At 39.6% G+C, this 11,655-nt stretch overlaps 1 protein-coding gene across 2 annotated transcripts in view; it reads left to right on the forward strand.

Annotated features, from left to right (window-relative positions):
• EGF (epidermal growth factor) overlaps positions 1 to 11,273 on the forward strand; it is a 58,278-nt gene extending 47,005 nt beyond the window's left edge. Inside the window, exons 22-25 of one of the 2 annotated variants that reach the window (XM_085058388.1) lie at positions 841 to 1,005; positions 3,792 to 3,894; positions 6,878 to 6,980; positions 8,404 to 11,273. In XM_085058388.1, the coding sequence (XP_084914514.1) occupies positions 841 to 1,005; positions 3,792 to 3,894; positions 6,878 to 6,980; positions 8,404 to 8,627 (595 nt within the window). In that variant the 3' untranslated portion in view covers positions 8,628 to 11,273. The remainder of the gene's footprint in view (positions 1 to 840; positions 1,006 to 3,791; positions 3,895 to 6,877; positions 6,981 to 8,403) is intronic. The other variant, XM_085058389.1, reaches the window with a different exon arrangement.
• Positions 11,274 to 11,655: the final 382 nt, after the last annotated feature.

Raw genomic sequence — 11,655 nt, forward strand, 5'->3', positions numbered from 1 at the left:
TCTCATCTGACTAACTCTTGGACTTGAGTAAAATTAAACCAATTAGAATTGTGATGGGTTGAGCCTACATAGCTGAGGGATTGTTACGAATTAAGAAGCCTTTTCATTTTTTCCCTTTATGTGTCTTGTCTTGCACAGTAAAACTAGGCTGGTATTACTTTTTGATGTATTTCTCACTTCCTAGTAATTTTGATTTTAGGGTTTCATGCATTGATAGGATGTTTCTATGCTGGGTTTTACAATGGTAAAACCAACCAAACAAAAACTGCCTACAGAAGAAGCCTATATTAAAAGTAAGTTTTGAGAATATTCCTAACCCTTATGCATGGGTTTTTTAAACACTTTCATTCATCTTTAATTTTAAAGTAAAGATTCAGATTAAAATTTGATTCTCTTAACCAAATCACTCTGCATATATGTGTCAGTCCTGTATTGCCTACTTTAAAGGAAGGGAAGCTTGCTGCTGAAATAAGTTAAATGGAAAATCCTAGGGAAACTCTAATCACACAGCAGGATTTACAGGATTTAAGAATTTTTTTTTTCCCTACTTTTTGCCCCTAGGAATCTGGTAATTACAATCTCTCTGTAAAATTCTATAGGTGATTCAATAACAGCAAAAAATCACAGTATAAAAAAAAAAGAAAGAAAAATAGTTTTACTGCTGAATTCTACAGGTTTCAACAGCATTCCTTTAAAATAATTTTGTCTCCCCCACCGCCAAATTCGACCTGACATTTCTGTAGCGGTGACCAGCGGCAAACCAATGCGCAAGGCGACTGAAGTGGCGGTCAGGGGCTGTGCCCTGCCACCACTGCAGCGTGTGCCCTCTTGCCTTGGCAGCTGTGTGACAGGCTACGTGGGCGAGCGGTGCCAGTTCAGTGACCTGGAGTGGTGGGAGCAGCGGCGCGCCGAGCGAGCCAAGGTGCGCAACATCGCCATCACCGCGGGTGCTGCCGTGCTGGCCCTGCTGCTGCTGCTGGGCGTCCTGGCTGCCTACTGCCACAGGTAGGGCTTTGCCACATGGGTGACTCTGTGTGCCATGGGGGCTGAGCTGGTGCTGCTGCTGGCACTGAGTGCTCGGGGTTCCTCAGCTGATGGAAATCCCTGTTGGTTTGCTTTTCGGTAACTGGAGTTGTGAATAATGCAGAAAGTTCTGGCGTGTGCCTTGTCTGCACAACTCATGTTGGTGTTAGTGAGCAGACATGTCTGGAGGGAAAAATAGACCTTGCTAGGTTTGAAGAAAAGCCATAATTTGTACTGATGAGAGAGCTCAGGAGTGTGCCATTTCCTTCTTCCTGGTTTCCCTTCAGAGCTCTAGATGTCTGAAACTGTCATGGCAGGGGTTGGCTCTTCCCTGCCAGCTATTCAATAAGTTTGCTTCTGTTTCCCTTTCAGTGTAGAATTCCACCTGAAAATTTCCTTGCTGTTGAGAGAAGCAGCCTTTCCAAAGGCAAAATTCCATGGTGCTGCTTCCAGCAGTGAACATGGAAACAGTTTTCCTGGCAGTGGAAAGAGCAAAATCAGGGATGTGAATCTAAGCACATCTGTTGTAAAAGTACTCCCTGGAATTTTCTGTGGCTGTAATGAATTGCGCAGATTTGGGATTCTTCTTGTGGCAAAGAGAATTCCTACGGTCACTATTTAAGAACCCAGTCTGATGTGAAATTAAATGTCATCGGTGTCCCTTAGACTGGAAAGTATTAAGCATTTAAGCTAGAGTCTTTTGGCCATGACCTTGGCAGACAGCTGTTCTCAGAGGCTGATTTAAATGCAGGATTTTTGTTTGTGGTTTATGTCAATTTTAAAATTAGACTCTCCTAGACATAGAAAGTTAAGCTACAAAAGAAGTTAACTACGTAAGCTAATGTTTTTCATTCTTATTCAATGGTTCTTGGCATATTTAGTCCATAAAAGTAGAGAAGCTGCAATGTTTCTTCTATTAATTAGTGATAGGGGTCAAGAATTAAAGCTAAGTGCAGCTTGGTTTGTTCTCATAACCTGGGGTTCAGATTTTGATCAGTGGATATATAAAGAACAGAAAAAAGTGAGATTCTTATAGTTACCATATATATAATATACTCTTATGAAAAATAGACAGAACATGATTTGTTTAAAGGTATGAAGATATTACATTTCTTGCCCTCCTCTTTCTTTTGTGATTTCTCCCAGATTTATGTTTCTTTCTTGCCAAATGCTTTTGATCAATATAACTATTTACCACAACAACAGGTTTTCAATTATACGCTTGACTGAGTTTGAACTGCAGCAATTACTAGTATAACTAGATCAAAATTAAATCGCTGATGTAAAATCCCCATTTAACTGGAGTCTGGAAACCAGTATTTGGCTTGAAATTGCTATACCACTTTTTCAGATAATCTACTGTATTTCAAAATGTACCGATTAAGTCTGTGATAGTACTGTTCCTTCCCCTGCAAAATGGAGATGCCTATCTCCTTTTAATTGAAGGAAATGAAGCTGGAGGTCTACACCTGCCAGTTTGAAAATGTGTGAACTGAAGTCCAAGCATGCTGAATATTGTGTTGGTTTGTTCAATGATTATTGTCTGCTGAAGAGCATTGTGTTATTCTTAACGTTAGGTTTATGTAGTCTGACTGTATAGTATGCCAAGTTCTTTATGTTCCTTGGGAGGCAGGTAAACAACTCTTTTCCACAAAACCAAAATACTCTGCATCATAGATTTAACCCTGACGATTCCTCCACTTCAATTGGCCAAGGCCACACAAAGCAAAATTTATTTATGTTGTATATTCGTGAAGGGAGAAATATTAACAATTATGGCAAGTGACATTTCCCAGTTAATATATAAATGCTATGTAGAAAGAAAAGGAAAATTCCTAAAGAAAAGGAAAAATTGTATTTTCTTTGGTACATATCTACTAAATTTTATTTAAAATTGATCAAGTAAAAAGATGTATAGCCTGACATTTCCAGAGTTTGAAGAGTGTAACATTACTTTTGTTAGCTGATGCTTAGGAGGATGAAAACATGTATGTAAAGTGAATAAAAATGTATTGATTTGGATGTCAAGCAATGTAAAAAAATTTTATGTTTGGGCCTACGTGGGCTTCTAATACTGCCTTATAAGTGATGGCTGTTTAACTGTAAGAATAAAAATTTTTGAATTTATGGAACTAACCTCTTAGAGCTGATTTTTTCATACCTTTTTCAGCTCCAGATTGTACACTTGTACACTTTTTCCCCTTGAGCCAGTTCTGTGGGTCGTTAATTTTTCCTTGAAGATCTTATTTTGAAGCTTTTTGAGACTTTCTGTTTGTTCATTTCATAGTAACGTCTGAAATCGTTGCTTTGCATAAATGATGCAGATGAATACAAAAGCGACTTTCATAATTGTAACTAGCGATAGTATTCAAAAATACAGTCAGATTTTTATTTCTGAGCTTCACCCACAAACGCTCTTCATTGCATTGGCTGAAATGAACCTTTGTAAGAGAATTGTATTATAAATAGAATAATATAAGAAAATTGAAGGGTCTAGTTAAATTTATGAGATCTATTGTTCATTCTAATAAATGACCCTTTACAAATGTGTGGAACACACATTTGTACATTTTTTACTGACTTCTGTTTCTGAAAAGCTATTTGTTTTAACCACTGTGTGGTAATGGATAGCAATACACAAACCAGTGAGAGAAATCAAAACTCAGAATATCAATATTCTGTGAATTCTGATAGACTAACGTGTGAAAAAAAGCAGCATCTGTTCCTCTCAAAGCAAAATAATTGCTTCAGCTTGTGTTGTGTTGCAGAAGTCAGAATCTGTATAAGAAGAATCTCTACGCAGAAGCGATAAGAGCCGCCAGCAGCCGTGCTGACAAAGAGAACGTAACACCTACTAGCAACAAGCCTCTGGTAACTATATTAATGTGGAGTGGAGAGGGAATCAGGAAGGATCAAAGAGTGTTAGGGATCCACTTGAGATTATCCATCAAATAATTCACATCTTAAATACATTAAATAACTGCTAGAGTCATCAAGTGCTTTGCTGTGAACCCTAGTTCATCTTACCTCATTGTTATCCCTCAAAGTTCACAGCTGCCTGGATGTATTGCAACCATTAGCCAGTGTTATTGTTAGCTTTGAACACAACAGTTGGGGAACTGTGTTCTAAATTAAGGAAATGGCAATGTGATGACATGGCATATCACAGAGTTATTTTCACAGGAAAGTATGCCCTCCGTAAAAAAGGCTTCTTGGAAGCCAAGTATTGTGTGTACTACTTGAGATGTTGAACTCTATTTTGGGGCATGATGAAATTAAATGTCTTGTATTAGAAGCTGCTGCCTTGTAAAGAAAAACAACCAGGATTTTATCAGGCAGCTTGGTAGGTTATATAAAGTTCCAGTTTTACACTGCTGTAGGTAGAAATGCTGACATGGTCTGGTTGTACAGGCCTGTGGCTGTTGTCATTTTTGAAGCTGCATTTAGCCCCATAAAATCTGGTCTAAGGACCTGATTCTGGCTGGCATTTGAATGACATTACACTGCTGGGGATTTGCAGTTGGAACTTGAAGTTGTCGAGTGACACAACAGGCATCTGTGGCTACTTCTTTGCTCAGTCTGACTCTCAGAATGGCCTTGCAAATGATTTAGTGAGTGTCTGGCAGGATCTGTGAGTGGGCAGCCACTGAAGCACACTGGCAAAAAGTGTTGCTAGTACTGAATTGACTCAACCCTGGTTATAACATTTCTCCTTAGCTGATCTGCACACTCTTATGCATGTTTTATTATCAGCACCTTTCCTTCAGGTGTTGGACAGCAAATGAGCTGAATCATGACAATGCTGTAATTTGTTCTGAGCAGAAGCAAAATCCACAGCATGCTAAATACTTGAGCCTGGCAACAGCAGAAACTTTTTATTGGGAAAAGCAGAAAATTTGCTGGGACTAAGAGCAGTCCATTGCCTGGGAGCAGTACTCTAGTAGGCCTGCAGCCCATCAGCACTGTCCCCACCTTCTGTTGACCCTGCAGTTAATGCCAGTTGTCAATGACATTTTTGCTGAACATAAGGTAACTAAACTGCTAAGCAATGGACCGAAACAACAGAAACAAATCCAGCTTTTAGGTCTATTACACATTTGTGTTACATTTCACTATGCACTGGGAGACAGCAAATACATTAATAAAGTAATTTATTGCAATGGCTTGTTGCAGACTGGAAGAGGAAATCACTGACCCTTTGCTAATTATTGATGCTTACTCAGAAATGGATTGCTGTGGTTTCATGCATGTGATTTTCTCTGTGCTGGTGTAGCCATTGATTGTTAAGTTCACCAGGGCTTTGTGCATGAATGTGCTCAGGCTAGAGACTCTAGAGTTGCCAGAAAGCTGTGGGAAGTTCCCTTTCTACTATTCATGTGAAGTGGATTACTGGAGAGCTTTGTGTAAAAAAAAAGATTATGCTACATCAGGGACAGAAAACTATGGCTGCTCAACTCTTAAGGTACTGGAATATATTTTTGAGTACTGTTGACCCACACAACATTAATGATCTTAACAAAAGACCTCATATCAGGGCTGGTTGATATGTATGCAGTAACTGTAAGGAGCTCATGGATTTCACCCATTTGGTAGTCCACATTGCTACTGCTCATTTGTGAGGCTGACAAGAGAGAGTGCAAAGACTTTCTTGTTCTTGCCCATTTAGGTTGATGTGGAGGATAACAAGCTTTTGTGCTATCACACATATCAAAACTTAGGTATCAGTTAGTTAGGATTAGTTAGATACTGAAACTGTACCTATAAATTATCCAAGCATCATTCACTTTTCCCTTTACTTCTGTTCTGCCAGGTAAGGGTACAAGTAGCTGAGGGTGCATTTAGCTGAGGGTATGCCTGCAAATTTTTGACATTCATGTTAGAGTTCCATAGGCCAGGTCAGGTTGGTCCTACTGATATGTAAGCCTTGGGAAACTTCTGCAAGTGCCTGGATTTTGATGCTATTCTGAGACTTTTCATCCACCAGGTGTTTTGCTTTGCACAGTCAAAGATGTTTTGCAGGACTGTGTGTAGCTGAATCTCTGCCGGGGGTCTGTCACATGTGGGTTAGCAGCTGCAAGACTACAGATTTTACATAAATGAACTAATACCTAAATAGGCACACCTGCTACATGTGTATTCTATCCACATAAATCCACCAGTTGTCCACCTGGACCCCTGCATCTGTCAGTCCTTTTGTTGGAACATCTTATTTACAGATGTTTTCTCTTCTTCCCTGTCTCCACTCTTTAAACCTCTCCCCTTTACTGGATTTCCCTCTTTCCCTCTGTACAGTTTCATCATAGTGCTTCACATTGCTTTCCTCTCCCCCTGTTTTTTCTGTTTTCCCCTGAGTTTTTCATCATTTTCCTCCAGAGGGTCTCATCTTCTGACTTCCACTGTCACTGTGGCGTGATGGAACTACATCCTGCAGGAGATGCTGAGAGCCAGGAAGGGAGGCTTGCTTCCTTCCCTGTGCTTGACACAGTTTCCCACAGTCTGGATTCCTGCAGATATCTTTAATGCTTTGAAAATGGCCCTCAGTACTATGGAGAGGGTTGATTTCATGAACTTGTGTTCTTGCCCTTGGAAATGTTGATTTGCAAGGCAAGAGAGTTGGTAGTTCTTTACTAGACTGGAATTGTGTGCTTTCCAAAGAAAGAATGGGACTGTCATCAACTCAGATGTTTAATTACCTGCAGGGGAAGGGTCATCCCAGAAGCCAGAATGACCTTTTTCCCTGTTCTGTGGTGGGTGTGTGTGGCCCTTTTAGTTTGCCTCTTGGATTTCACAAAACCAATTCATTTTATATTAATTTGGGCTCTGCATATTTTGTGCATGTTGTACGTATTTGCAGTTTGCGGTTGTTAAGGAGGGTAACAGTTCTCTGGAGACTAAAGCAGTTGATCTAATTGAGTGTGAGACAGCAGATCCTCATCCTGCCTGTCCTTCAGGATCTGGTGAGTAGGATGTCCTTCCCTATTAGATGTCTCCTCACCTTGTACCACTAGGAGCAGTGTCTGACAGAGGAGACAGAGAAATCCAGATTTTATTTCTGGCAGAACCCATGTTTGTATTTCTGTGAAGAGATCATTCACTCCTTCACTTTAGAGATTACTCATGAGAAACTACACAACAATAGTGCTTTCACACTCAGAAGAAACCAGATGCTTCTTGTGATGGAATAACATCGGATGTTTGCACTAATATAGACCTTCAAAGATTCTCAAGTCAAGTTATGCCCATCGTAATGCTGGGGAACGTATCTCCATGGAACAGTACACTTTGACAGTCCTTATTCATTCAGGCAAGATAATGGAAAAGGTGTGAGGATCCCAGGTCTCACCCACGCTGTGACAGCAACTGCAGTTCTGCTTTTTGTGTTGAACAAGGTGTTTTACTGCTTGGGGAGTGTTTGGTGTTTTAACAAAGATGAGGTGAATGGAGGAGATGTGCCTCTCATCACTGCTCCTAAGGCAGCAGGCAGCACAGAAGCACACAACAGGCTTCCATGGCCCTCAAGTTACCAGTTGAACCACTCTGAATTTTAGAAAATATGGCCTTCTAGGTGGCAACAGAATGTCTTAATTGCTCAAATGGTGAGAACTGATGGAGATGACTGATACCCTTAGCTGCTTGTTTTATTTACCATGTATACTTCCTAACTGCAGGCGTTGCTAGAGAAGCCGGTTTGTCCCAGTCACTTAGAAATATGCAAAGACAAATGTTTGAGGATACGAATAGCCAGGCATCTTGCAAGATTTTCAAAATTTCCAGTCCTGTCCTTAGACGTACATTGGGTATGGACTAATATTGATAACATGTGTAGAAAGAACTTTGCTGTCCAGCAAAGAAAGACTGATGTTTCCCATTAGGAGACTCTGTTTTCATTTACAGCTTTATCAGATGCAGGTATTGGAACCGAAATTTCTCATGACAGGTGTCTTTTTCCTGAAAATGTTAGCAGAAGTGATTGCACTACCTTAGACAACAAGATCAGTAAATAATCTGGTATTTTTTAAAACGTGTTAAAGAAAGATCTTATACCATGCCAGTGAATAATTCTTAGATCTTCTGACTTTGAAGCAGGGACTTGAATTTTGCCAGGCAGGTAGTCTTCCTGTTATGGGCATACCTTTCCCTGTTATGTATCAAAAGAGAAAACCATGAATTTAGCCTAAGACAAGTAATTTCTTAAAATCTGAAGCAAGTTCTTGACTTTGTCTGTTTTTTTATTCTTTTATTCAATGAGTTGGTATTGAACCTCATTCTATGCTTCCTTTCATAGCTTTCTTCTCTCAAAGCTGCTACTACATTCCTTTTAGCTTAGCTGCTGTGAATCTTTCCAAATGGCTTTCAGTAATGCATGTCCATTTTCTCCAGGGCAAGAACAGCCTATAACATATGACAAAGCAGCAGAGACTTTGGCAGAAGAGGAGAAAGAACAAGGCCACCGAAAAGAGGTTCCCATTGGTGAGAAATCGCGTCAGTCCATGGGAGCAGTGAAGGGTCCTCCCCAGACTCCCCAGAGCATCCATCCCAAGCCTCTGCCAGAAAGGGAACCTTGCAATCTTGCCCCAGCCAGCCTGCTGATGCAGCCAGACTAGAAGCCGTCTGTGCTTGAACGGGAAAAGGAGGAAGTCAGCAAAGAATGGGAGCTCACAAAACACTGAAGCATCACTAATTTTTTCATTAAAATCTGCTTTAGAAAAAACCCACTACGAATCAAAATGAAACAGAGAAGTCCTTGCCACTCCTTCCCTGTCATCTCTGCTTGGAAGAATTACTGTGAGCAACGAGTGGGCAATGAGTGCTCTATAAGTATCACTGCTGCTAACTTCATTAACTGCCTGCCAAAAAGTCACTGAGGGGAGAATAGACAAGGTGGTGATTTATCAGTGATAACTGTTTTCTAAGGGAGCTTGTTGCAAGTAGTGATCTTTACACACACACAGAGTCTAGAAACTGCCTAGAAAATGGGTCACAAGGGCAGCTGCAGAGAAACAGGAATGGAGGATAATGCAGAAAAATTAGTTCAAAATGAACCTTATTATTAGAATATTTTTCATGGACTCTATATGCCTCTCCCCAGTGCTGCTGACAGGCCAGTGTAACTTCTTGGATTTCACCTGAGATGTTCTTATATCTGCTTCTGTGAGCAAGCACCAAATAGGATCTTACATTTCTCAGGTTTGGTGTGCTGGAGGATGGTTTGTGGGCATATGTGATTAATGATGGGCAACATTTGACGGGAAAGGTGATTCTTCCATTTCTTTACCGCAGTCTACACTAATCCTTCGGAGTATAACAGGATTATTTCTGGACTGAGGAAGTAGGCTTGTGTCTGCTTTCAGCCCTGTGGAGAGGCATGTACTGGAGTTGTCCTTGCCTCACAGAAGTGTGCCTGGCACCAAAACCCAGTCCATTATGTGAGATTCAGTGTGAGGCCAGAAGACCAGCCAGATGCTGTTCCAAAAGAGCAGGAGTGAGACAAAACACAAAAAAGGCACCTCAGTTTGGACTGATTTCCACTCAACTGATCTGTGCTTCCTGTTTAAACATGAGGGAGCAACTGGAAAAATAAACCAATTTTCCTTGTAACTAGATTTCTAACACCTACCAGGTTCCCTTCCAGATATTTACCCTCTTTTAAAGCTCTGTTGTATGCAGAGATGAGGTCAGTAGTTTATCATGGGATTGTCTCAGTGAGAGCATGGTGCTGATGACACCAAGGTCTTGGTTTAATCCCTGTATGGGCTTTTCACATACGAGTTGGACTTGATGATCCTTGGGGGTCCATTCCAGCTCAGAACATTCTGTGATTCTGTGATATCAAGTGATTTTCACTACTTGTCCAGACTTCCTAAGGCCGTTTTCAGAATGTTTTGGAAGATACTTGGAAATCAGCTAAATTACTAATAATGTTTTTTATTATTTGTAGGGAAACTTTCAGTCCTCTGCTTTTGAAGCCTGCTGTTGTAACCTTTGAACTCTGCTACAGGGCCCACAACTAGTGCTCCTTGTAATTCATAAGCTGGATAATAGTGACAAGTGTTACTAATTTGTGTGTTTACTATTCTGTTTTTCTGGGTTCTTTTTGAATCCTGCCAGAAAGGTATGGACTGTTGTCTTTTTTTTAACCAGCTCTGTAGGCCAATATTTGAAAGAGTATTGAAAGGCTCTTACCTCTTATCCAAAACAGTTACACACTGGAGTAACTTTGTGAAGTCAGTTTTGTTTTATGTTGGTGCAAACAGTAAGAACACTGAGTCCAAAATTGAGTCATTAAAGTTGTCAGAGTTACAAAATTATAATGCTGAGTTTTGTAGCAGGTTGTAACTTACTTAACTTCTAAAGTGATTTTTGCTGGTGGTTTTGAATTCTTGAGTCTGTTTTCTAACCACATCAGTTCTGGATTCAGAATAAACTTGTAAAATAGGCATTTCCAAAGCTTAGTGGGAGCTAATAGCAGTGAGGACTCCTTCTCTTGCATGAATGGCACCAAGGGTAGTTCCACAGAAAGAGAAATAGTTAAGAGGTGTTGCCTTACTAAATTGTGTCCAGGAGCAGGCAACAACTGTGTTGAATGATTAGAATTTGATAGATTTGATTTTAAATTCAGTATAGTTTAATTTCATTAACATTGTTAAAAGCATCTAGTTTGGATTCCCTGGTCTTTCAGTTCATGACTGATCTTCCATATTTTGATGGGAAGAGAGTCCAGGTATAAATGCTCCAGTTCAGAAAAGCATTTTATTTCCATGAGAGCTACCCAATAAAAAGATTTGATCCCTGCACTTTCAGTTTCTTTGGTGAAGTATGTTTGTGTGCTTAAAATTCAAGTGTTGTGTTGAATGGCAGTCAACATTTCATTGGAAGTTTCCCTAGTCAAAAGAAATAAGTATTTGTAACTTAGAACGTTGTCTAAATAAAGACGTTTTGGACTCCTTAAAAATTAGTTTGTTATCGTATCCTGGGGTTTTTTTTTGTTTACTTTCCTTTCCTTCCAAGGATCTAATTTTAAATTTGATAGTATTCTTTACAGAATAAGATAGGGAAACCAAGCTGATACGTTTTTGTAATTAGAGTGTTTGGAGTTTTAAATTTTTCCTAAACTCAGCTCTAAACTCAAAATAATCTGTAGTGTAAAAACTTGAAATGATATGTCAACACAAATATAATATATTTGTTTTATTTGTATGTTTATAAAGTTATTGATTTATAAAATAAAAATTAAAAAAACAGATGAAAATCCCTGGTCTCCCTCTTGTTTTAAGAGACGAGAGTGCACAATTTTGGTTTCAGTTAACCCATGCCACAAATGTTGAAAGCTCCATTGGTTTCATGCAGCCACAGTCTCTAATGCATTGTGCAGCATGTGGAGGTATCATGGGTTTCTTGTTCTCCAACCAGAGAATCTATACTTATGAGGATTATCTTCTGCAGCTTGCTGGATGTGGTAAGTTACCACCTTGAATGTGGTAAGTTTTTATCTATATTTTAGTTTTACCTTCCATAAAGCAGTGAAAGCCATATAATCGTTTTTTTTTCACATTTAAATGACTGTCATGAAAGCTGCTACTTATTTGTCCAGAAATGTCTGTGGATTCACAATATGTTTTCAAATAGGTGGCT

This window comes from Lichenostomus cassidix, chromosome 4, assembly GCF_008360975.1.
Source record: "Lichenostomus cassidix isolate B80296 chromosome 4, HeHo_3.0, whole genome shotgun sequence".
Taxonomy (NCBI): Eukaryota; Metazoa; Chordata; class Aves; order Passeriformes; family Meliphagidae; genus Lichenostomus; species Lichenostomus cassidix.